Source organism: Populus nigra, chromosome 4 (genome assembly GCF_951802175.1).
Source record: "Populus nigra chromosome 4, ddPopNigr1.1, whole genome shotgun sequence".
Classification (NCBI taxonomy): Eukaryota; Viridiplantae; Streptophyta; class Magnoliopsida; order Malpighiales; family Salicaceae; genus Populus; species Populus nigra.
In genome coordinates, this window is record NC_084855.1 from 13,465,468 (window position 1) to 13,490,837 (window position 25,370).

Genomic DNA, 25,370 nt, shown 5'->3' on the forward strand with positions numbered 1-25,370 from the left:
ATGTGTACCTGCAGGAAGTGGTATCATTTGGTTGCCTTCTTTATCTTGTTCGTTTTGACAGTTTAGTGAAGATCTGCACAGTAGGTCTCGAGTTCGAGTCAGGATGTGCATCTCTTGTAAGAGTCTGGGACAGCCGGGGTTTTACTCACTCACCTGGGTCCACAAAGTACGCTTTTCGGGGGGTGGGGTTTCCTCGAATCCAAAAAAAAAAAAAAAAAGTCTTCTTCGAAAAACCATTTGGTAGTTTTTGTTTTTCTTGACTAACAACTTTGGTTATCTAAATAACTCTTGTTTTTTTTTTTTTTTCAAATCTTGTTGGTTTTGTAGAAGTTAAAATAACTTGTTTTCTAGAGATTTTTATTTATTTATTTTGCAAGTAAAAATTTATCTTGTTTTCTAAAATACCTCAACCACAAAAACTACTACAAAACTAAACACTACCTAAATCTTTTCTATTGAGGTTTTTATCTAATTATGTATGTGAATTTGATGTATTCATAAGGAAAAAAAAATTATAATCATGTTTTTTTCTTTTGAAGCCATGTATCATGAAGGCTAACAAGCCCCTTTCATGATGGATTCTTTGCTTACCTCCTTCACAACGCCCCACATTGCCTAATCAAACTAACGTAGTAGGGGGCATCACCAGACCTGAAGTTGCATGTTAATCTCTCATTTTCAGCCCTTTTCGAAAATTTATATGTTCCTCAAACTCAAACCACTGTTTTTTAAGGACCTTAAAATAATCAAATTCCACATTTTAGCCCCAATCTATGTAGTTTATTGAGATTCTCATTAATGCATTGTAATTTGCATCCCCTGATAGATGCTGTTTATATATATATATATATATATATGAACACTATCTTGGCATGAGCCAATTGAAGAGAATTCATGCCCATACCCTTAAAAAAGGCATAGATTACTCGAAAACTCTCATAGTAGAGCTCCTCCGAATCCCTGACATCCCTTATGCCCACAAAGTGTTCAATCGAAGTCCTTACCCCACCGTCTTTCTCTATAACAAACTCATCAAAGCCTACTCCTCTCAGAACCAACCTCGCCAATGCCTCTCTCTCTACTCCCAAATGCTCCTCAAAGGCTGCCCGCCAAACGAACTCACTTTCACTTTCCTCTTCCCGGCTTGCGCTTCCTTTTATTCCCTTCTTCATGGCAAAGTAATCCATACCCATTTCATAAAATCAGGTTTTGACTTTGATGTCTATGCCTTGACTGCTTTGGTCGACATGTACGCAAAATTGGGTGTTCTCATGCTGGCACGCCAAGTTTTTGATGAAATGACTGTGAGAGATATACCCACTTGGAATTCATTAATTGCGGGTTATTCGAGGAGCGGGGATATGGAGGGTGCGTTGGAATTGTTTAAATTGATGCCTAGTAGGAGTGTGGTCTCTTGGACCACAATGATATCTGGGTATTCACAGAACGGAATGTACACCAAGGCATTGGAGATGTTTTTGAAGATGGAGAAGGATAAAGAAGTTAGGCCAAATGAAGTGACCATTGCTAGTGTATTTTCAGCTTGTGCAAAACTTGGTGCATTGGAAGTTGGGGAGAGGATTGAAAGTTACGCAAGAGACAATGGGCTGATGAAAAATTTGTATGTAAGCAATACTTTGTTGGAAATGTATGCTAGGTGTGGTAAAATTGATGCAGCGAGGCATGTGTTTAACGAGATTGGCAAGAGGAGGAATTTGTGTTCTTGGAATTCTATGATGATGGGCTTGGCTGTCCATGGAAGAAGCAATGAGGCCCTGCAGCTTTATGATCAAATGCTGGTAACCATGGTTTTTCTTTGTTAGCTCTTTGTATTAGCAGTTTATTGGAAAACACAATTTCGGATTCTCGTTGACTTGTTCCCATGATGTTGATGTCATTGCAGGGAGAAGGAATTGAACCTGATGATGTCACATTTGTAGGACTTATTTTGGCGTGCACTCATGGAGGCTTGGTTGCAAAAGGCTGGCAACTTTTTCAGTCAATGGAGACAAACTTCAGTATTGTTCCCAAATTGGAACATTATGGCTGCATGGTTGATCTATTAGGGCGTGCAGGTGAACTGCAAGAAGCTTATGATCTCGTTAAAAGTATGCCAATGAAACCAGATTCTGTAATCTGGGGAACACTTCTGGGTGCCTGCAGTTTCCATAGTAATGTTGAATTTGCCGAAATAGCTGCCGAATCTCTCTTTCAAGTTGAGCCGTGGAATCCGGGAAATTATGTAATTCTTTGCAATATATATGCATCAGCGCAACGGTGGGACGGGGTTGCGAAGCTTAGAAAGCTTATGAAGGGTGGGCAGATCATGAAGGCAGCAGGATATAGTGTTATCGAAGGAGAAGGTGAAATTCACAAGTTCATTGTGGAAGATAAATCACATCCAAGACATTATGAAATATATGCATTACTGAATGAGATTTCGACAAAGATGAAGTTACAAATAACCGAGGATGATTTTAAACCTGAACTTGAAGAGTTACTGTTAATGGAAGAGATGTGATATGTTTGTCTTTTACTCCCTCTTTCAAGTGAACCATGAATTGTTGGTTCCTATTTGCTGCATACCTGATGGTGTCTATTAGCGACAACTGCAGCACAATATTCTACTTATTCCCCACTGCATCAACTCGATATCATTACCATTTCGTTGTCACTATACAGGGCTGTGTGCTCCTTTGAAAAAATGTGCTGCTTTAAAAAAAAATCCACTTTATAAGCACGCAATTAAACTAATATTAAAAGGTATTTGATTTGGTTTTTAAACAGTAAATAAATAAAATGTAAAAAACTTAAACTATTTGGAATTTTATATAAAAATCAAATTGTAAAATACGAAGTAACATCAATCTATAATAAGCTTGTTTGAGTAACTCAAAATAAAAAGGTTGCACAATGAATAAAAAAAAATATGTAAGCCTGATTTATAAGTGAGAAGTGAAGCCTCAATAATTATTAGCAAGAAAATAACAATAAATGCTTGTCAACTTTTTATTACTGCAAGGACTTAAATAACTTAATTAAGTGTTTATAAAAACATTTTATATATTTATTTATGTATTTGGATCCAATGTATAAAATGAATGTAATATATATCTCAAATACTCGTTTTAGAAGGAAAACTTTTTCCCTTAAGAGAAAGCAATAAGAGCACTTAAAACCTTTAAAATTTCTTGGGCAAACATTGGTCAATGCATTGGCCACCTAGTCTCATTCAATTGAATAAGTACGGGATAACCTTATAAAATATAAAAAATAAAAACTCGAAGCTCAATCACCAGCAACACAAACATTGAAGGACGGATTGAAAAAAAAAAGGATAAAAAAACCTGACTCTAGTTAGCATGCCAAGCACATGATTAGCTTATGAGAACTAGCTAACCCTATACAAAAGAAATTGAATAAAACAAAAGAGGTCAACTCTTAGGCAAACAAAATAAATAAAGGAGAAACTTGAAAAAAATCAATAACAAATAAAAAATAGATTGAGTCATCTCATGTTAACTTGACCAGCCTACGACTTAAAATATAAAATCATAATAACTTCATAGAAATAAAAGAGGCAAAACTCATGAAGTTAAAGGTCTAATAATATAATATTGAATGATGAAATAATTATTTAAAAAGAAACCTTAAAAAATCAAAGTTAAAATGGGTTAATCTTTGAAATTTGTTTTCCAGATAATGAGACTAGTTTAACTCATAGCAAGCAAACCCCAAAAAATGACAAAGAAAAATTTATAATCATCTAAAATTAAAAAAAAATAATAATCAAAAGAATAATGACTAAATTTGGTATAAAAATTAAATGAAATAACATAAATCAAGAAAATTAAAAAAAATAGCAATTAAAAGATTGGAGACTAAGTTTGATAGATGAAAAATTTTTAAAGAATGATGAAATTTAAAAAAATTTGAGTTCTATAAATTATTTCAAATAAAGCAAATAATAATTAAAAAAAAGGAATAAAATTCAAAGAAAAACCAAGTTGAAGGGCTGGTCTAGAAAATTGAAGGATTGGTTTGAAAATTAGAGGAGGAGAGAAAAAAAAAAGAAAAAGTCGATTGTGAAAAACCAACAGTCCATTTTCCAAACGGCCGGCCAAGCATGAAGAGGACGCGCAAGCACTTTCCAACACCACCTAAGAATCTGGATTTTGACTAACAAGTAATGTTGTATGTGCCGCCTGCACCTTACATAAACACCCGCAGGTGCAATGCACATGCCGATTATTTTTTAATGATATTTAAAGTTGGTAAATTATTAAATCACCTCTCATCCCATGCGATAATAATAAAAGAAATATAGTGAGAAGACAAAAAAGACCCTAACAATAAGTTTAAGATTTATTTCTACTAAAATTATTAAGTTATTTACTATTTTTTAAAAAAGTGAAAAGACCAAGCAGCACTTGGATGCTAGGCAATTTGTTTTTTTATTTTTAAGGATATTCTAGTCTTTTCAATGTAAAAAAATAAAATAATTAATTTAACTCTAATTAATTTAATAATGCCAGATGAACTCGTGAAAAGATAATTTTACCTTTTAATTTGTGCTCCCTTAACTTATACAGTAGAAGAAAAAATTATTATACTGTATCTATCCATAATAATACAAGTCTTACTACACGGAGTCATTTATGTCTTTTAGTTTTTTTTTTTTTAATAAACAAAGAAAGCAAACTGTATTATTATCAAGGATTTGTATGGTTAAAAGGCAAAACTGTAAGAAGTCCAAGTTATAGTGATCAAAATATCTTGGGCCATCGTCGCTATTTGCATCATCACAGGTCACATTGTGGGCTCTTGTCCCTATTTCGATCTGCGCCAGCACGACCCATACGGTTGCTTGAACGTATGCCCGTGCTCTAGTCTCTCTTTCAAGATTTTTCTTCCTGAAAATAAAAAGAAATAAGCCCAACCTTTTCTCCACTTTATTTTTAAAATCGAAATATTTATCAGTGCTCCACCGATTTTGAATTTCTTTTACTGTAAAATTAGGGCAATCTTCAGAACAATCACTGCTATTGGAATCAAATCACTTGGTTGGTATCAAAGAGAAGAAGTTTTTCTTTGCGATTTCAAGACTTGCCTATTTTCATTTTTTTTCTTTTACATTTTAATGACATATCTTTTGTTTGGGCAATTAATATTTGTGTGTTTGTAATTGCAACCTGCTTTACTATTTATCTTGTTTTGATTCTCAAGATTAAAAAAAAAAATCAATTCCTGTTTCGTTACAGAATATTGGACGAAGGCCGACGCGATTACATCACAAAAATGGTACTGGCAGCTTTCTCCTTTTTTTTTTTTAAATTCTTTTTATTAAACTTGGAAAGAAGAAGAATAAGAAGAAGAAGATTACTGTAGTAGTTAGTATTTGTCTGCTAACTGCCTTCTTTTTTAGGCAACACTAGCTGATTCTTTCCTTGCTGACCTTGATGAGTTATCCGACAACGATGCTGATATTGTCGTAAGTCTCTCTCTCTCTGTGCGCGCGTGTTATATTTTTATTTTTGTTAGTTAGAGAATTAAGTTTGTATTTTAGTTGTTTGGTTAACCTTGTTGGATAATTTTGTAGGATGAAGATGATGATGTAGAGGCAGGAAACATGGAAGAGGATGTCGATGGAGACTTGGCGGACATTGAAGCTCTTAACTATGATGATTTGGACAGTGTGTCAAAATTGCAGAAAACACAACGATTTAATGATATAATGCAGGTTATCATTTTTTATCCATTTATATTCACTTCTCTCTCTCTGTACTTGTTGGTTTGGCTAAATGGTATAAACTTCTCGTCTGCTCACTCTATGCATGGTTCTGTTGCCTTTTCATGTTCCTACCTTCCCCTTTTATTTGTTGTTGAAGGCTTCTCTATAAGAAATAAAATTCATGTTGGTGCTCTTTTCTTAAAAAAAGTTTTTTGATCAACCACTAATTCTTCCAAGGCTGCCTCTCTCTTTTTTTTTTCATTTGATTTAATTTGATGCTGTCCTCAGTAAACCTGATGTTGTGTTTATCCTGTTGTTTAAATGGTAGAAAGTGGAAGATGCACTTCAGAAGGGCTCAGATGTCCAAGATCATGGAATGGTATTGGAAGATGATCCTGAATATCAGCTAATAGTGAACTGCAATGCATTGTCAGTTGACATTGAGAATGAAATTGTTATCATCCACAATTTTATTCGTGACAAGTACCGGCTGAAATTTCCAGAGCTTGAATCACTTGTCCATCACCCAATTGATTATGCTCGTGTTGTGAAGAAGATTGGAAACGAGATGGATTTGACCCTTGTTGATATGGAAGGGCTTATACCTGCCGCTATCAGAATGGTGATTTCTGTGACAGCATCCACAACAAGTGGCAAACCGCTTCCTGAAGAAGTCCTTCAAAAGACAATTGACGCTTGTAATCGAGCTCTTGCACTTGATTCAGCAAAGAAGAAGGTCCTTGATTTTGTAGAAACAAGAATGGGTTACATTGCACCAAATCTTTCTGCTATTGTTGGTAGTGCTGTTGCTGCAAAACTTATGGGGATGGCTGGTGGTCTCACAGCCTTAGCCAAGATGCCTGCCTGCAATGTTCAGCTTCTTGGTGCCAAGAAGAAGAACCTTGCAGGATTTTCTACTGCAACATCCCAATTCCGTGTTGGTTATATAGAGCAAACAGAGGTGTTTCAGTCCACACCACCTTCTTTGAGAATGCGTGCTGGTCGACTATTGGCCGCAAAATCAACACTTGCTGCACGAGTAGATTCTACTAGAGGAGATCCATCAGGAAACACTGGAAGAACCCTGAGGGAAGAGATTCACAAGAAAATAGAGAAGTGGCAAGAGCCTCCTCCTGCAAAGCAACCTAAACCACTTCCAGTTCCTGATTCTGAACCTAAGAAAAAGAGAGGTGGGCGGCGCCTAAGGAAGATGAAAGAAAGGTAGTGTAGGTTTTTGTTTTTATATGTTTGTTATTAGGTGATTTTTTTCTTTGAATCTTGGGTAACCTCATAGTGCATGGTTTTCCAGATATGCTATAACAGACATGAGGAAGCTTGCCAATAGGATGCAATTTGGGGTACCTGAAGAGAGTTCTTTGGGTAAATTCTTCTCTTTAGCTTGTTGAGATTCTGAAATTGTTGTGAATCTATACCTCATAATATATTATATAATTCTGAGTAGCTAGCTCTTTCGTCACTTTTAAGTGCTCAATAAGCAGGAAAATAGACCTTCTGCCATCACTGAGATATATACAAACATAATACCCCCTCCTTTCCACCTACTAGTTTGTTTTGGAAAATTATGTTGCTAAGCTTCCTACATATCGTATTCTTTATTTTTTTCAATTCATTGTAAGAATGAAAGTTTCAAGGAAAACTAATTGGCAAGGTTTTTTTTATTATTATTATGTCTGTTGTTATAGATCTAGAATATATTTTAAATTCTTTTCTTTTGGTTTGCAAATTCTCCTTGACACTTAGGTGATGGGCTGGGGGAAGGTTATGGTATGCTTGGTCAGGCTGGGAATGGCAAGCTGCGTGTATCAATTGGTCAGAGCAAACTCGCAGCGAAAGTTGCTAAGAAGTAACCCCTTTTTGCTTCTTTTGAATCTTTATTCTTTTTCCATCAAAGCTGCAGTTTTATGAGTCATAAAGTTTCTCTTTAATTTTTCTTAACTTTAGCTTGGAACTCAAATTGGTCAAACTTGTTTGCATTCCATCTCAACTATTCCTGGCCTTATTGTTTTTAGGTTCAAGGAGAAGAATTATGGAAGCAGTGGTGCTACTTCTGGCCTCACCTCAAGTCTGGCATTTACTCCTGTTCAGGTTTGTTGTATTTTTTTCGGTCTATTTTGATTATGAATTGCTTCTATCAATGGTAATTTGAATAACAAATTCAAGCTGGTGCTGCTGGCACTGATGAGAAAGATTTACAAAGGAAGGAAAAGTGTATTTAGCCCAGACTCTGCAAATTTATCCCCAAACTTGACAGTGAATATAATAGTTAACCGGACCTTTTGCAATAGTTTCTGGGTTTCAATTCTTGGAATGTTAGTTGACATTGGGAAATTTCTCTTTTAAGAATTTTAAGTTTCTATGAGATTGAATAATTTTAAAAAAAATAAAGCACTATATGGCTTTCACTTGATCCAAAAGAACAGAAATCAAGTTATGAAGCATTTTAGAAGTAGAAATCTGTACTTTCATGTTGATCCTGTGTAATACTTGTGGCCAGATTTGCCTTTGAAATCCATTGCTGTTTGTTAGAGCAGTTAGGTGATGAAGCTTTGGATCGTAGAACATTGCTTCTTAGATTGGATGTTGCATGGCTTTCCGCTTTCTCTTGTCCTCTTGCCATGTATAAAACGTCATTTTTATTTTTTTCTGGGCATTAGGTTCTAGTGGTGACAGGGAATGGGTTCAGGGTTGAATCTACCTATATCAGAGAATTAAAGATTCCAGAGTAGTCAAAAATGCTGTTTAGATTTCTCATCCTCATAGACTGTAATAGAACAGTAAAATTGGTTTCATCTTGCATCTGAAGTTGAGGGTTGATCATGGCCTATTTCAATTAAGATTTGCCAGGAAAATTTTCCGCCATGCCTTTTGAACTTTTTACTGCTATAAATTTTTTAAGTTATGCTTTACCATATGTCAATCAAATCCAGAACAGGCCTTCCATAACAAAACTAAGCTCATAAATAGTAGATAAGTGCTTACTACAATTATCATCTTGTTTTAACAGGGGATTGAGCTCACAAATCCACAAGCTCATGCGCACCAACTTGGCAGTGGGACACAAAGCACCTATTTTTCTGAGAATGGAACCTTTTCAAAGATCAAGAGGGCCTGATTATGCAAAATCTCACGCTGGCTGTTTTGTATTAGTCTGTACATTAAATCATGTGCAAGGGAGATGTCTAGATGAACTTGTAACTAACCTTATGGATTATAGTTCTTTCACCACCAGTTTTGTTTATCAACATGAGGGGTATCTTGAATCTCAAAATCACTTGGCTAGATATGACAATCTTAATGTCAAGATTACGCGAGCTGTTCCTTCTTATTCATTCTCATTATAACAGAGTAATGATAACAACCTTGGATACCAGATATCATATGCTCGCCAAGTTATACCTCCTGGCTTTGGAACTTTACATAAATTGTGCTTTGATTTTTCATTTCTTATTCTTATTATGATTTGATTTTTCAATATTGCATGTTGATGTCGCTGGTCAGGTTTTAACCATGTGTAAACTGCCTCTGATTGATTGATGCTATGTGGATGAAAAGAGAACTGATGGTGATAATTTGACTTGTATCGGTAATAGCTTTGACAAGTTAAGCGTTAGATTTTGCGTAGAGCAGTTATCGCTGTTTATGTGGATGCAAAGCATCGACGATGTACAAACTTAGACGACTGTTGATTGTTTAGGTTTGTGCTTGACTTTTAATAAAGTATTATTCGACTCATCTCCGACTCTGGGTATTGTACGTTGTCTGTTTATACTTCTGCCTGCTGCAATACAGAGCGCTCATGAATCTCCAGGCTTCACTCTTGCAACGAGACATGCCCAGTTTGAGAAGCAATACAAGTCTGGGAACACCATGTAATATCACCTACAATGAGAGAGCAAGAAGGGAATGGTGACAAACTCACCCAAAGAGGAAGGTTTTGGGACAATAACACCGGAAAATGTCATGAACGAGCTTTTATAACTCCTGAACTTGTAGTATCGTCAATTTGAAGATTTCTTTTTCTTTTTCTCTTTCATATCCCTCCTGGTTTATGCATATGCAGGAGTGTGGATCTTTAAAGAGACATATAAACATGGTGTGCATTGTCATCAACTTGAATACCTACCTTCCTGTACGAAGCAAGCTTTTCTGAGAATAATTTATCCAGAAAAGGGGTGTGTAACAGCAAGGAACGAATCAGGAGAATTCAATTGTCATAAATACAAGACTCTAAAGCGCACCAAAAGCATAATTGAATTGGGAAAAAAGAAGGAGATCATATCATCTGCCTTTCGGGCAACAGCTGCATAAACAGCCACTACCACTGAATTCAACAGAATAGTAAAGATAACCAGAATACAAAACAATAAAAAAGACTAAAAAGAAAAACATTTGAAGAACCATTATCATATTGGTAATACTGATGGCGTCTTTTCCATCACTTGAGCAGGGTAAGTCAGTCACAAACACGAAATGGTTTGGATGACAGCAATAAGGATAGAATGTCTAATTTAGAAGCAACATCATGTACATTAGATGCATGAATGTACAATTGATATTCTTCACCAGTCTTAGTCTGGAGTGTTCTCAACTGTCACCTTTCCTGGAGCAGCATATTAGAGCCCTTGTTCCATTCGCATGCTGGACAAAAGATGAATGAAGTGAGATGCGAACTACTTAAAAACAGACTGGGTTAAGATGTTCGCACATGCACAAGTGCAATCCCATGATACTACTATGTTTGTGTCCTACGAAAGTGATAGACAAGATACAATTTGCTGGCGCCTATTTGTTATCACATCTTCCCTAAACAAAGCAATGCACGTTCAGACATGGAATATAGGGGAAAAAGTCACCAGGGGACTCATAACCTATCTGGTTTACTACCTGCTACCCAAAAGAAAGGGAAAACAAAACAGAACAAAAGAATAAGGCACCGAAGAAGGGGCAAAAAGCATACTTTAAAGATTGAAGCAGCTCCATGTCACACCAGGGCAAGCAAGCACACAGACTCGAAAGCAATCCAATAAAACAATTCAGTCGCTTGATAACAGTCCAACACAAAAACTACAAAATGCTAGCTCTATTATGACCCGCACCCCACTGGCGTCTGCGGGCCCTTCTTTTTCTCCCATCCTTTTTCGCCTTGGCCTTTTCTATCAAATCCCTCTCCCCTCGTCGTTTATACATTTTGAAAGTCACATGTCTATCCGCAGCCATCTTCCTCACCTTCTCTGTGATCTCTGCTGCAAACTGTCTGTTATACAATTTCCTTAAACCACGCATGAGCTTAGCAAAAGTTTCTGGTTTTGGCATTAAATCAGCATCCATCATGTCCAGACAATATGAACATGCTTCCTTCACATGCCCATTTGAGAACAGTGCATGAATCCAAATTGTCCATGAATCCACATTAAGCTCACATCCTTTAGTCACAATGCAACTCCAAAGATCTTTAGCCAATTCAAGCTTCTCACCTCGCAGCAAGGCATTCAATAAATCCTTCAGTATGCCATATTGACGACTAGACAAAAGACCTCTCTCAACCATTTCTTTGAAATACTGACAAGCCTCGACCAGGTATCCATGCCCTAGAAACCCATTAATCATAATAACAAAAGTATCAAGTCCTGGACTAAGGCCACTTACTTCCATTTCATTCCAAGCATCAACACCAGCATTCACCTCCCCCAACTTGCAGGCCAATCTAATCACTACATTATAAATACTAAGATCTGGAATACAACCAATCTTTTGCATCTCCCCCATCAATTCCTTGCACTCTTCCAACTCTTCCTTCTTCTCATGGGCCAACATCAGATGCAAATAAGTCAATTGATTGGGCATATGCCCTTTCTGTATCATGCTTTGCAAAATCTGATATCCCTTATCTATCATCCTCCACTTGCAAAAGCCACTTACCAAAGCAGTATAAGTCACAACATCAGCATCACAACCACTTCTCTCCATCTCAACAAATACTCTCATCGCCTCATCCATCTTCTCCTGCCCACAAAGTGCCTGAATCAAAATGGTATAAGAAGTCGCATTAGGGTCGCATCCTTTCCTCCTAATCTCCTTCAATAAATCAAAAGCATCCCCCATTTTCCCAGCCGTTGCATACGCACTTAACAAATTGTTATACACCACAATATCTGGCTCAAACCCCGCTTCCCTCATTTGTACCAACACATGTTTAGCCTCCAATAACTTCCCTTCCTTGCACCAACCATACAACAAACATGTAAAATGCTTCAAACTTGGACTAAATCTCACTCTCATATCCTCAAAAAGAGAAGCAGCTTCCTTAACACTACCGTTCTTACACAAAGCATCCAATAAACAACCAAACACATACTCATCAGGTTCACATCCATACTTTGGCATCTCATCTAAAACTTCAATTGCCTTGTTCACCATTCTAGAAGAAGCAAACCTCCTCATAACAACAACAAAAACTTCACTCGTTATTAACACACTGTTATCTCTCCTCATTTCCTCCAGCAAAGCCCAAACAGCTCCAAATTGTTTCATTTTACTCAAAACCTTAATCATAGCCTTATAATTCTCATAACAATGTCTATAACAAGGCTGCTTCGATGCCCAGACAAAGAATTTATAAGCTAAAATCCCAGCATCGCCGCAGCGATTCAAGACACGTTCAGTGAGACCATTACGCAGTACAACACCAGATTCCTGTAAAGCAAGTTCTAATTTAGGAACTCTAGAGTGAAATTTCCTGAGTAATCTATATACCTTCTCGACATCGCTTGCAAATTCATCGACTTTGTTGTCCTGTTCGTGTGGTTGTGGTTCTTGGGTTTTAAGAGAAATAAGACCAAACCCATTGGTTGTTTTGTTTGATATGTTGTTGCTGGGGTTTTGGTGCAGTTGTTGTCTGTGTATGAGGAGAAGGATGTTAGAGTGAAGCGCGGCACTGTAATTATTCGGCCCTTTAAGGATAGAGAAGAAGATTGTCTTTGAAGAGACCCTCTGCATTATTTTCTCTCTCTTGATTTTAATTGTTGTTTCTTTCACCTCCAGGTTTTCCTTTATGTGTCATTGCTGGTGGAGTAAGAGACTTGTCGCTTAAACATTTTGGGTTTCTCAAAGAACGACTTGTCTTTTTACCGCGTTTACCTTCAAAAGACGGACAGACTCCCATCCTACAACTAGCCTTTGAGAAGAAATGATACTGAAAATTTTTGTTTGATGCATATAGTTGAAGTTTACACTGTTACTTTTGACAAGTTTCGTTTTTTTATTACCAGGATTTCGTACACTAAGAAGCATTCAAGCGGGCACTGGGGGTATCCTCACGAGATCTGAGGAGCTGCAGGTCGGCACTCGACCCTCACACTGATCCAGCGAACTCCGGAGCACCTTGGTTTACATGCTACTTGCTTGCGAGCTATGTTGGGCAAGAAGTTTACTGCAAATTCTACGTATTTTAATTGCTACAGCGAACTCCAGAGCACCTTGGTTTACATGCTACTTGCTTGCGAGCTATGTTGGGCAAGAAGTTTACTGCAAATTCTACGTATTTTAATTGCTACAGCAAACTCCAGAGCACCTTGGTTTACATGCTACTTGCTTGCGAGCTATGTTGGGCAAGAAGTTTACTGCAAATTCTACGAATTTTAATTGCTAAGAATTTCCAGTGACCATATTCAATGCTGTTTATTTTTTATTATTATTTAACTTATTGTTATCTGGTATAGGGAGTTCAGGCCACCCATGCCCTGCCACGGAAGAAGTTTCTTCCAATCCCTATAAATCTTCATCATTTCATGGTGGTCTTTGAGGGGTCATTTTTAGATGGTAAGAATCTTTGGACCAGGGAGCGGCTAGGAATGAAGATCAGAAAAGAACCACCTAGAAGAACGTAGAAAAGAAATCGCACTGGTGGTAACAGAAAGGATAACTTCTAGGATAAATCAATTTTATCAACAAGATCCAAAACCTACATGTTCCTAATTTTCTGAGAGGTTTGACATTATTGTTCCAAGTGTTGTGTGTAACCTGGGTTCATGTTAGGGCCAGCAGTATCTGGGAACCCCAGGATTAGCCCATCAACATCCACAGGGAGTAAAAGCTTTTGCCACAGGCATCCTGTGGAGAAAAGCTCTTGTGGCTGAACAATCATCGAAATATCATTATTTCTACGCAAAACACCAATCACGGTAACAAAGCTGCCTTCTTGTACGTACCTGCCGAAACAGACAGAAATTTCCAGCTAGTAAGCTTCTGCAAAGTACGCACAAAAGCAACAGAGGACCTAGGTTAATAGATTACCCTTCTTCCAAACGTAGTAGGCGGGCCTCGGCTGACAGGTTTCTTTCTTGCAACCATTTCCTCAAGTGAGAAGATAGGGTTCTGCATTGCCTTGTAGTCACAAGTTTGCTCTCAACAATCAAGGGAACAACTTTACAACCTGAACCAGCTTTTACCATGGCTCTGATACCAGACTTTCGATCAGTTATGTAGAAGTCTGTGGAGAACCTCTGTCAGGTAGAAATTCCAAACAGAACAACATCAAACTTCCAAAAATAAAAATGACTCGCCATGATTTCTAGATTCAAGCGCAGCATTAATATGTAACTGAACCAGTGGAAAGAGCCACAGAGCTTTTTTATTGACATACATGCCAAAAACATGAAATTGATTACATGATGAATTTAACAATAACATGTCGCCTCAAATCCTGACAAATGGATGGTCTATTTCTTAAACCAAGCATCAACATATATTATATTATACAGTCATGCTTGTCCAATTTTAATTGCTGCATGAGCAAGATCCAAAGAAGATGTTAACCTGCTTTTAATACAATAGGAAAGTGTCAAATATCAGACCTATATCAAATACTGTAAGTGATTCATCACCTGGATAAATTAATTATCTGATCTTAAGATTTCATGTTTTAAAAATTGTAATTCATAGTCGAATGATTTATTGAGGAGGGCACTACAAAAATGTAGTGAAATGTTGACTGACAGAAGAGCAACAATCCTGTGGTCTCTTCATGACCATCAATTTACACTATCAAAGATATCTTGACTGCAAACAGAATTTAAGTCAAATTAAATAGTTTGTGAAGCATCAGAGACGGGAAAATCTAGGGGAGAGGCCAGAATCTGGGGGAGAGGCCACAATCTGGGAAGTTTAAAAAATGCAGAAATTAGGGAAAGAAAAAAAAAAGCATCTCTAGTTTTCTGTAGAGATAGACTGTAATTACAACTAACTACTTAAAGTGAAGTTATGTGAATCAGAAAGGAAACTGACATCAGCTATCAACCCAGTAGAAAATATAAATAAAGTAATCGTTCTAATTGTAAAAGTTTGTAAGTTAAGAGATATCCGTACCTCGCAATATTTTAGATTCCACTGTAAGCATGATGTATTAGCATTCATTGGCTTCACTCCAAAACCTCCATATTCATACAAAAGAGTAGATACGTAGGTACATCTGGCAGCTCTCTCATATGAAGATTCCAGGGAAATGCTTCCACAGGATACCAGCTAAAATCATGAACAAAAGGTTTTTTTTAAAAAAAACAATTGATCCTTTGTCAGCCAGAAAATATTCTGCTAAGTGATATCTCAGATCAGGGTAATAAAGGCAAGATTAGCAGGACGGGCTCATCATTTTCCATCATGCAATGAGCTTCTTTAACTAATGCCTCCGTTATCATGACTTTCTCAGACAGCTATCTGTGCTATGAAAACCGCGTGCTTAATTTTCTAGACAATATTGAGTCATATTAGTTAAACTAATATTGGCAACACATACATAAAATAGATAAATAAATAATCAGTGAAGTTTCCAATCATTCAATACTTGGCAAGTAATAAGGCAGCATTGTCATCATATTTCTAAGTTTTTACTACAGAATCTGGAATGTTTCATTAAATCAAAAAATTACTGATACTATTTTCTGTCTAGTGCCGATCAATCTGCAAAGGCAAGAAAGCTAAAAATCCAATTAAGATGTGATCACCTACATTCAAATATATAGATATAAAAGTTTCCCTCAACCTTGGATCCACATTTTCTGTTTCACTAAAAGTATAACATCAAATCAGAAAGAGAATCCATTGGCATCCAATCTCACAAAAAAAATATAAGGAAAAGCAAATTAGAAATAAGAAAATCACCCACGCTCCCAAAACAGATAGCATATCCTCTGGTTGCCATTTGACCTATTCACTTCAATTTGATAATCACCAGACCACATTCCCCATATTTTTCCTTCAATAGCAACTCATCCCAAAACAATTTTTCAAAAACCCCATAAGGTATTTATGTTCATATTGAACAATGCAACGGATTGAAACCCTCAATTGAAACCATTTAAGTCAAAGACGAAGAAACGGTTAACTAGATAAAAGAAAATAAAAAATAGTCCGCCAGCAATCCTATGTCTGTTTGCTTTAAAAATCCTGCCATTTTCAGCAAGAATTTCCCCTTTTTTTCGTGTTTTTTTCCCCTAAGCAACAACATCAAATAGCGAAACAACAAAAACCCACCAAAAACAGGCTCATGAAAGGAAGACAATAGAGATCAAAAGTTTGGAAGTACCCCAGTAATTTTAACAAGCTGTCCTTCAGTAGCAGCAGCAAGGTCAGAATCAGGAAAAGAACGAAGACACCAAAAGACAGCAGCTTTACGTCTCCAATTAAGCTTATTCCAAGCTAAAAAGGAAAGAACTAAAGCAAAGAGCAAGATAAAAGAAAGAAAGAAGAAAACATTATGGACCACAACGAGTATAAAAACAGAAACTGAAAGCCCAACAAAGAATACAAGTAGTAAAATGCAGACTGCTAGTCTTGGTATTGGCTTGCAGCTGTGGCTGTTATGTTCTCTCAAAGTTGCATTGGACAGGTCGTTCATCACTCTCTCTGTCTCTCTCTCTCTGTACGGCAACCCACTTTACTAAACCATTGAGAGGAGGAGGAGAGATTTTCAGCTGGTCGAATGGGGAGATACATACATACATACCTTTTGTTACAAACGACATGTTGCTTGTTGAATCTCGTTTTCCTTAAACGGTCCCGTTTATTGGTTACTGGGAAGAAAGTGGGACCCTTTTATTGACCAAATCATCCCGCCATAAGCTCAAATCATGCAATGCCAGCCGCCTGATTGGCTCTAATTCGTTTTCAGAGATGTTCTTCGAGTAGGGAGGATCTCTTGCCGATTGAATTGACGATTTTTGGATTCAAAATCCGGAATTGAAGGTGAGATTGTCTGAACTGCATTGCATTGATTTATGGAGCATCTGTTAACTATTCTTTGAGGTGACGCGATGCCATAATGGAGATGGCTGGTAGCTGTGCTTAAATTATTATTTTTCCTTTTAAAGGGATCTTAATGTCTGATTTGATTGAATTGGCACAAAAATCTGAAGTGAAGCCCTTTGATCTTTGAATTTATTGGCTTTAGGTAGCATTAAAATGATTAGATAGACATTCGCATGATTAAAATACTGGTCCATAGTAGAAACTTCGTTTTTCTTTTAGGTTTTTGATATGGCGGGTGGGTCTAGGAGAACGGAATGTTAAGATCAATTGTCGTACCCTCTTAGAATAAGCAAATAGCATTAGTACAAGGTTTACGGTGCGTATTAAAACATTCTGCTGTCACAAGATTCCATCAGCATATGAGAGCTTTAAGTCAAGATTACTGCCCACAACTTCTCTACATGATGGATAGCTTAGGGCCAATTTGGTAGCGTGTTTCTGGTGTTTTGGAATGTGCTTTTGGGTTGAAGAAGCATCATTAGGTGCTTTTGGATGGTTTTTATAAGAAAGATGTCAAAAACCATTGAATAACACTCAAAACAGCATCTTTTTCAGCTCTTGAAATGCAACACCTTAGTGTTGCATGCTCCATTAAGGCTGCCTTTTGTGGCATGAACTGCAATTATGCAACATTTAAAGGCTTTGCTAATGTCCTATAGATGTTATTTAGCCATTCTCTAGAGATGCATCTAATGTTCTTTAGTTTATCTGAGTGGGATATTCAAATGTTAGAAGAGCAATTTGCGAAGCAGGCGGATAATTCTCCTGAAATTGTATGGTTACTTCATGGCTGCTTTTTGTATATCTCCTGAATCACCATGTACCTTTGATTTCAACCCTATTGTTTTCATTACTTGTTTTTACTTGGCGCAATTCACAATATGTGCACTTTAATTTGGGATCCCTCTGATCATATATTCATAATGAAATTTATCTGCAAACATTGAACCACTATTGGGAAAAAGGAAAACACTGAATTGCATATAAGATAGCACAACAGCAACTCCTTTAAAGATTGGAGAGAACATGTCTCTATATCGGAGTTCTAATGCAGCATCCCCCCCCCCCCCCCCCCCCCCCCCAATACAAGCAACTCTTTTATGCACACTAGCTTACTACTTACACGGCTTCCTTTATTTTCTCCATTTTTTATGGACATCATCTTTCCAGGTCCAGACCAGTAGGGACTCTAATGTGGGACAGATTCGGAGAGGTAAGATTAGAGCGGGAGCTTTTCTACTTGCACCAAGAAGACAATTTGAATCTCTATACTCACAACAAAATCCAAATTTGTCACGTCAATTGATGCGTTCCTCTCCGATGGTCTCTCTGAATTTTGCCTCACCAAGAGCTGGAGTTCATCAATACAAGGACAATTGATAAATTTGTATCAAGCTTCATTGAGTTTCCTCTTCAATCAAGCCCAGAAATCCCACCACTGATAGTCACTGCTTGATTGATCGAAGAGGCCATCGGAGTCTAAACTCCCCCAATCTTCTTGTGATGTCAATGATCCATCAGCGGGTTCCACCATACTAATTAGGTTCGGTTCTTCTTCGGGTTCAAAATACTCTGCTTTTATGCTGCTATCTTCATCTGAGAGGACTCCTAATCCATGTTCTGGTCTTTCAATTGACAATCTAGGATTCGTTTCTGATTCACCCATAGTTGTGTCTGCATTCTCTGATTTGCCTTCGATACTGTTCACAGCTGGTCCTTGGCCACAACACTCTCCTTCCTCTCCTGGCTTCTTCATCAAATCATTAATCTTCTGTAACTGTCAAATTTTTGAAAATTCTTGGTAAGTATGCACACGAATGTTTCTGTTTTTCCCCCGACCAGGTGAACACAAAAAAATTATGAGTATAGTACCTGTATTACCAAAGCTTGCTTCTCTTTCTTCAGAGTCTCAAACCTGGAAGCCAAGCTATTGTAATTGGCTCGTAGTATGCTGAAGTCTCTTTCAAGCTGCTTAGACTTCCATCTAGCTCTCTTATTCTGAAACCATATTGCAACCTGTCGTGGTTGCAATCCAAGCTCTTTTGCCAGCTGAATCTTCTTTCGAGGCTCAAGCCTTGTTTCTGATACAAACATAGACTCCAACGATTTAATCTGCTCATCACTAAACCTCCTTTTGTTCTTGTTCTTCTTCTTTCTGGAGGTTGTGACACCGTTCATGCAGCTAAAAGGCTCTGTCGCCGAAGGTGAATACTCTTCTCCATCAAACATCTTGTTGTTGGGATCTTCAACTGCCTTCAGGAAATTCTATTTCTTTAATTCAAATATCAAATATGGTTTGTCATAGGAGATTATTTTGCAACGGTTAAGAGTATTTGTGAGCTATAGGTGAATGTTATTTATTAGCTAAGTTTTTGTGTGTGCAAGACTTGGTTCCTGGTCTGACTGCAATGGCTTAGTTCTGCTTTTTATCTTCAGCTTGTAGGGCTTTATATCCAGCGTGATAACGTACAGTGCTTTTCTTATAGCACCTTGGGACATTATATGTGCTTCAAATTTTATTTTTATTTTTTATTTTTTCATTTCTTGGAGTAATTTCATGGATGGGCCTTTAGCTGAGGTGGTCTATTCAAGCCGGCTTGTTTATTCTCATCAATGACTTTGTAATTTCTTATATATATTTATAAATATCTAAAATAACACAAACTTCTCCCATAAGTTACCCTGTGTGTTCGGGCAGAATATGAGATTATGATATTAGTTGTTTTTTAAAATATTTTTTTTATTTTTTAAAAATTATTTTTTATATTAATACATCAAAATTATTTGAAAACATCAAAAAATATTAATTTAAAATAAAAAAAATAAAATAAATTTAAACTTTTCAGAAGTTCTTTTGAAACGAAAAAGTTATTATGAAAAAAATTAATTTTTTTTTATTTTAAATTAATATTTTTTTTGATATTTTCAGATTATATTGATGTGAAATAATTTTTAACAAAAAAATATTATTTTAATATATTTTAGAATATAAAACATTTTGAATATTAATCGTTACTATAATATGAATTTCGAACTTTTGATCGGAGAATCTTGCATGATTCAAGCTTAAAATACATTTCAAGATGAAGTCTTTATCAGTTTCCATTACCTAAACTAATTAATTGAGATTTTCTCTCGTACACACTGTGTGAAACCTTTTTTCTGGGAACCAAAAAGTCCATATGACAAGCTATGTCGATTCTAAGTCACTTTGGATTTATTTGGTTGTTCTCTTCTCTCTATTGCCTTTTTCCTTGAAGAAGAACAACTGGAACCCGCTGGTTAAGATGTTAATAGATTGATTTTGGCATCTAACTGAACTGAATTGTCGTGGTCTGTTACTGCTCTCACTCGAAATGTTCATGTGCTGCAGGCATAACCTTGATGTTGATTTGTAGAGATTAAATCGACCCACTTTTCAATTTTTTGCATTTAGATCGAACCTTAATGTTAATCGAAGAGAAGAGAAGAGAAGAGAAGAGGGCACGATTTTTCCCTTTCAACGTCGATAGAAATCAAAGCACATTTTAAGTGATTCGTGTTAAAACCATACTTAATTTTTTATTTTGTTACGATGTTGATTTTTAAAGAGTTTTTTATTTTAAAATACATTAAATTAATATGTTTTTTTAAATTATTTTTATATTAATACGTCAAAACGATTTAAGAACATAAAAAAATAAAAATAAAAATAAATTAATTTTTATAAAAAATATTTTAAAACACAAACAAACAAGCTTTTTCTACCTTTCACTTTGTTTTTAACTTGATGATGTCGGCAACGGGAGTGATATGGTGCCTCTTAGCTATAATATTCTTTTCATAATTTTAAGAAAGCCTACATCAAACGTCTCCAGAGTTAGGATTGCAGGTTCACTCTCCAGATTTGCTAGACAGATTGTCGATCTGTGACCATCTTGGTTGATGATACTTTACATAGTATTCAGACATGTCACTTGCATTCTTCCACATGCAGTTGATCAGTCGTTGTCTTCCCACGCTGGCATAGCTTACACGTGTCTTCTGCGAAGCATGGTGTGCTGGCTGGATACGCTCCTTCTCACCAGGAATAGAAAATAAACCGAATGCTTTGTCACTAATGGAGCTGTTATTACAGGGTCATTTCCAACACTTTTTGCAGTAGCAGGATGTCTCAGGAACGTATAATTAATCTGTATATACATTTTATTGAAGTATCTTCCGCCTTATTTTTACATTTTAAAAGTATTTTTAATTTTTTTAAATTTTTTAAATTTTTTCTTTGTTTAAAATTAATATTTTTTATTGTTTTTTAGATTATTTTAATGTGTTGATTTCAAAAATAATTTTTAAAAGATAAAAAAATATTATTTTAATATATTTTTAAGTAAAAAACACTTTAAAAAAAAATTATTATCAAATTTATAAATATATTCCTCATCATTTTTTGTGGTAAGAGATCAGTAAAGGTTGTAAACAATCTATCTCCTTTGCTTTATAAGAAGAAATTCAAATACTTGTGAAAGCCATGTATAATCGAAAAAACAAATGGGGTTTTAAGATTTTGTCTAGTATTGTTATCCAGCTGTATTTTTTAAGAGAAATTAATTTTTTATATATTTTTAAATTGTTTTGATATAAAAATAAATTTTAAAAAATAAAAATATCTATTATTTTAATATATATTTTTTTGAAAAAAACTGCAATTCACTAAAATAGTTGGCGGTTTGGGACCTCTGCTGCTGGCATTTGATGCAAACAAGTCGTCGACTTGAGCCGTATTTAAGAAGAGTTAGGTGAGCGGGCGAAGGAGTGAGTCCCAGTCTCAGCTTAACGTGCCTGACTTTGTTACCCCACCAAACATCAATTGAATATCTTTAGTTTTATCTGTCCAATATAACATTAATTGTTTTTTTTAAATGGAATAGTATTTCCAACCCCATCCAATAGGATTAGTTGCCTAGGAACAAGTATCTTAACACGCTACCCAATGATATTATGCCAGCTGCAATGGGTCGAAACGGAGCGTCCCTTTTTTTTGTCGTCATTTTCTTTTGGAGTTTGAGTGGGGGCTTCAGGCAGTAGGTACGTGTCGAGACCTCTATGGTTCAAGGTAGAAACTAGAAAGACTGTTTTAAATACAGACGAAACGTGCTCATTGTTGCTCGGGAACCTTAGCCCCCTAGCCGGGTTTTTTTTGCTTTTTAATTTTTAATTTTAGATTGATTTAATATATTAATATTTAAATCATATTTAAAATTTTAAAATTATTTTTTTAATATATTTTTAAATAAAAAATATTTTAAAAAACAATTACGCAAAGAAAACGGACTCTAGAATCGTCAGTGGGGACAGTTTTTTTCTTTTAATTTCAAAAAGGTTTTTGTCCTATTCTGCTTTTTTTTGTTGCCTTCTATCTGTTTGACACGTAGTGCTGCCCTTCTACAAGTGTCTTCAGAAATCCAACTTCTAATCCTTGAGGGATATACGTGTATTGTTCGCATACTTGTTAATTATTAATTATTGTTGATGTTATTGTTCAATCAATAATGCTGATTTTTATTATTTATCTTGGCCAATTTAACTTTTTTTTTAATTTCAACATTCTTTTAATTTTTTTTTATAATTTATAAGTTGATAATTCCTTCTTCTTTTTTCATATTATTTTCAATTTAAGGTTTTTAATAAAATTTCAAATTTAAAATTAAAACCAACTTGATAAAATAATATTAAAACATATAATGTAAACAATTAACAGGAAAATGATCAAGATAAAAAAAACTAGTTTTTTTTCCTAATTCATTCAAAAATATACTTAATTTACTCATTTTTTGTCCCGATTTCATATTTAGATCTTAAAACATTATTTTATTTTTCATAGTCCCTATGTTTTTAAAGAGAAAGTGATCGAAAAAAAAAATGATTAATTGGAAACATTCCAACCATAAAAAAATGATCCTGGTGTCATTTTTTTACGAGAAGAGTCATATTAAGGAATTTTAAAACTTTCATCTCGTCAAAAAAAATTAATTGGGGCTAGGAAAAAAGTTTTTAGTCATTTCATTTAGTGTTTTTTTTTCTATTTAAAGGATTTTTAGGTCAAAACTGATTTATTAAAATATTTAGAGTGTTTTCATATTAAAAATAAATATTAAAGATGGTTTTTTAAAGTCCAAAACACTAGACATGACAAACTATTGAACAAACAGAGAAATAAGAAGGCCAAGATGTGTGAGCATGGTCTTGCAAGTTCACTCATGCATGATTTTTTTATTTTTTTTATTATTCTAGGCTGTAGGCCTAACCTTCTAAGCCTAAGAACTCAGCCTCTTTTTATACCGTTTAGTTTTTTTTTTATAATTTTAGTTAAAGTTAAATATAAATATAAATTATCTTTGTTTTCAAATAATATTATAGTATTTTCTAATAATATTAGCAATCATTTTATTAATTATTATATGTGAACTAATATGTAAAACAAATTAAATTTTTGGTGATAAATATTCAATAAAAAAAATATATTTATTAATTTTTATAAAATTTCCTTGGATTAACTATTCTTTTTTCCCTTCAATTGCATTCAAAATATTGGGATATTATTTAATATTTTTTATATTGAAACTCATAAGTTCTTTTATTTAAAAACAATACTTCTAATAAAAAAATATTATTGTTAAAAAAAAATATAAAATGCATTGATAAGAAAATGTAGTTTGGGTTGAAGAGGTATAATTCTTTTCTATTTATTTTAAATTATTGAGATTTTTATTATAAAAAATTATTTTAATTGCCTTCATTTTTAATTCAAAAACATGCTATTAATAAATAAATTTTGATAAAACAAATGCATGAATAAAAAAAGAATAATTTCAAAAATTCACGAGGTAGTTTTTCAAATTTGATTTGATTTAATTCTTCTACAATAGAAATAAGTATTTGTATGAAAGGCTATGATTTTATTTCTTAGATTGGGGCTCGGGAGTTTTCTAGAAATCAAGTTAATATTGCATTTTAAAACCATTTTTTTGAAGTTTAAGCCTACAAATAGATTTTTTAAGGTCAAAATATTTAAAATATTTTTAAGGTGTTTTCAAATTAAAACTTTCTTAGCAAATTGTTTTTCTAATCCAAAAAGTTGGAAGCTCGACTTTGCTTCCATCTAAGATCGTTGAAGATGAACTATACACGACACATTGTTTGTTGCATCAGACAAAACATCATCTATGTAGTCTATAAAGAAAAAAAATAGCATAGGTGTGTTGGCTTGAGTTACCAAGCCCAAGTGCATGGACTTATTTTTAAAAGCCTAAGTGTTGGGCCACCCAAGGCAGGGTGCTTGACCTAGTTTTTTTTTTCTCTCTCTCTCTCTCTTTACTCAAAAGTATATATTCATTTTTTAATTTTTAAAAATATATGTTGTATATTATTTTATAAAATTATTAAACAAATTATAAACATATCAATATATTATTTATTTAAACCGTTCATCGTTTTTAATATTTTCAAATAAGATCATCGAAGTTTTTTAAATTAGAAACTATTCTTTTTATACAACCCATCATAATCGTTTTTGTAGTTTATTCATTTTCTTTGCCTCAAGCTTCAATTCTCGCTATCATATGATTAGATAAAAAAATGTTATAAAATTTTGTTAAACCTAGTCGGGTCTATAATCAAAGTCATGAGTTTACAAATTAACTAAAATTGGTCTAAGCAGCTTATAGATTTTGTCGTCTCTATTAAAAATTGACATCTTGGAACATTTTTTTAAGTCAACTGAGTTTTGACCGATAGTCTAACTCACATGTGAATAAGATATTTTTATTTATGCATGTCTCTCATTTTCATGACTTAGTATTTGGTTTGTGGTAAAAAAAAAAATTAGCATTTATTTACACATATAATCCTTAATCTATATTGTTATCAATTATATTTTGAATTTATATTGTTATCAATTATATTTTGAGTTCATGGTACATTTTTCTTTCATAGAAAAAGCAATGGTCTCTACCATATATTGCTTGAAGTGTCCTCAGAATAGTGAAATTGATTATAAAACAAAGTTCATTGATGTGTCAGGCACATTGTTTTCAAATTGAACTTTTTTAGTTGAAAAGAGTAAAGGGAAGCTCTAACCAAACTGTTATAATCCAATTTTAGGTATATTTTAAAATTAGAGGTGATCATTTTTTATTCGATTTAATTTTTATCTAAAAAATAACCAAACTGAATTTTTTTTTTTAAAAAAACTAAAACCAGTTCCAACCGACCGGTTTCAGTTCGGTTCGGACGGTTATTTTAGAAAAAAAAACTGTATTGTTTTTAGGACTGTTTTTGG

At 34.7% G+C, this 25,370-nt stretch overlaps 5 protein-coding genes and 1 long non-coding RNA gene across 9 annotated transcripts; 3 read left to right on the top strand and 3 right to left on the bottom strand.

Moving 5' to 3' along the window:
- Positions 1-324: 324 nt before the first annotated feature.
- Positions 325-2,583, top strand: LOC133691980 (pentatricopeptide repeat-containing protein At5g08510). Its single transcript, XM_062112616.1, has 2 exons — positions 325-1,799; positions 1,904-2,583. Exons 1-2 carry the CDS (start codon positions 873-875, stop codon positions 2,519-2,521), a joined length of 1,545 nt encoding a protein of 514 aa, XP_061968600.1. The 5' UTR covers positions 325-872; the 3' UTR covers positions 2,522-2,583.
- A 2,280-nt stretch (positions 2,584-4,863) lies between these two features.
- Positions 4,864-9,192, top strand: LOC133692043 (U4/U6 small nuclear ribonucleoprotein Prp31 homolog). 2 transcript variants are annotated; one of them, XM_062112712.1, is made up of 9 exons: positions 4,864-5,063; positions 5,262-5,301; positions 5,426-5,491; positions 5,600-5,740; positions 6,060-6,952; positions 7,041-7,111; positions 7,493-7,595; positions 7,762-7,837; positions 8,757-9,192. In XM_062112712.1, exons 2-9 carry the CDS (start codon positions 5,299-5,301, stop codon positions 8,862-8,864), a joined length of 1,461 nt encoding a protein of 486 aa, XP_061968696.1. In that variant the 5' UTR covers positions 4,864-5,063; positions 5,262-5,298; the 3' UTR covers positions 8,865-9,192. The 2 variants fall into 2 exon arrangements, with proteins under 2 accessions (XP_061968696.1, XP_061968697.1); XM_062112713.1 differs by lacking the exon at positions 4,864-5,063 and having other exon boundaries at positions 5,074-5,301.
- Positions 9,193-9,980: 788 nt separating this feature from the next.
- LOC133692042 (pentatricopeptide repeat-containing protein At3g49730-like) lies at positions 9,981-16,474 on the bottom strand. 3 transcript variants are annotated; one of them, XM_062112711.1, is made up of 5 exons: positions 16,332-16,474; positions 15,116-15,271; positions 14,045-14,240; positions 10,710-13,959; positions 9,981-10,390 (listed from the first exon to the last, which is right to left on the bottom strand). In XM_062112711.1, the coding sequence occupies exon 4, from the start codon at positions 12,746-12,748 to the stop codon at positions 10,817-10,819; it is 1,932 nt and encodes a 643-aa protein (XP_061968695.1). In that variant the 5' UTR covers positions 12,749-13,959; positions 14,045-14,240; positions 15,116-15,271; positions 16,332-16,474; the 3' UTR covers positions 9,981-10,390; positions 10,710-10,816. The 3 variants fall into 3 exon arrangements, with proteins under 3 accessions (XP_061968695.1, XP_061968692.1, XP_061968694.1); XM_062112708.1 differs by having other exon boundaries at positions 14,045-14,253; XM_062112710.1 differs by lacking the exon at positions 16,332-16,474 and adding an exon at positions 15,755-16,295 and having other exon boundaries at positions 14,045-14,253.
- LOC133690857 (uncharacterized membrane protein At1g16860-like) lies at positions 13,746-16,770 on the bottom strand. Its single transcript, XM_062111123.1, has 4 exons — positions 16,752-16,770; positions 16,332-16,444; positions 14,045-14,253; positions 13,746-13,959 (listed from the first exon to the last, which is right to left on the bottom strand). Exons 1-4 carry the CDS (start codon positions 16,768-16,770, stop codon positions 13,746-13,748), a joined length of 555 nt encoding a protein of 184 aa, XP_061967107.1.
- Positions 16,771-16,833: 63 nt separating this feature from the next.
- On the top strand, positions 16,834-18,336 carry LOC133692045 (uncharacterized). Its single transcript, XR_009841784.1, has 2 exons — positions 16,834-16,990; positions 18,224-18,336. It is a non-coding gene; the product is annotated as an uncharacterized LOC133692045 (long non-coding RNA).
- LOC133692044 (homeobox-leucine zipper protein ATHB-12-like) lies at positions 17,938-19,523 on the bottom strand. Its single transcript, XM_062112714.1, has 2 exons — positions 18,926-19,523; positions 17,938-18,830 (listed from the first exon to the last, which is right to left on the bottom strand). Exons 1-2 carry the CDS (start codon positions 19,280-19,282, stop codon positions 18,471-18,473), a joined length of 717 nt encoding a protein of 238 aa, XP_061968698.1. The 5' UTR covers positions 19,283-19,523; the 3' UTR covers positions 17,938-18,470.
- Positions 19,524-25,370: the final 5,847 nt, after the last annotated feature.

Bases quoted from the DNA above. Each gene is read 5' to 3' on its own strand.
- LOC133691980 (XM_062112616.1), top strand. From the start codon at position 873: ATGAGCCAATTGAAGAGAATTCATGCCCATACCCTTAAAAAAGGCATA. The intron at 1,800-1,903 runs GTAACCATGGTT...ATGTCATTGCAG, and splicing joins AGCTTTATGATCAAATGCTG to GGAGAAGGAATTGAACCTGA.
- LOC133690857 (XM_062111123.1), bottom strand. The intron at 14,254-16,331 runs GTACTTCCAAAC...TCTACCTGACAG, and splicing joins AGCTTGTTAAAATTACTGGG to AGGTTCTCCACAGACTTCTA. The intron at 13,960-14,044 runs GTAATCTATTAA...CTGTTTCGGCAG, and splicing joins CTACTACGTTTGGAAGAAGG to GTACGTACAAGAAGGCAGCT.
- LOC133692044 (XM_062112714.1), bottom strand. From the start codon at position 19,282: ATGTTTGATGGAGAAGAGTATTCACCTTCGGCGACAGAGCCTTTTAGC. The intron at 18,831-18,925 runs GTACTATACTCA...AAAATTTGACAG, and splicing joins AGCAAGCTTTGGTAATACAG to TTACAGAAGATTAATGATTT.
- LOC133692042 (XM_062112711.1), bottom strand. From the start codon at position 12,748: ATGCAGAGGGTCTCTTCAAAGACAATCTTCTTCTCTATCCTTAAAGGG.
- LOC133692043 (XM_062112712.1), top strand. The intron at 7,112-7,492 runs GTAAATTCTTCT...CTTGACACTTAG, and splicing joins ACCTGAAGAGAGTTCTTTGG to GTGATGGGCTGGGGGAAGGT. The intron at 7,838-8,756 runs GTTTGTTGTATT...TTGTTTTAACAG, and splicing joins TGGCATTTACTCCTGTTCAG to GGGATTGAGCTCACAAATCC.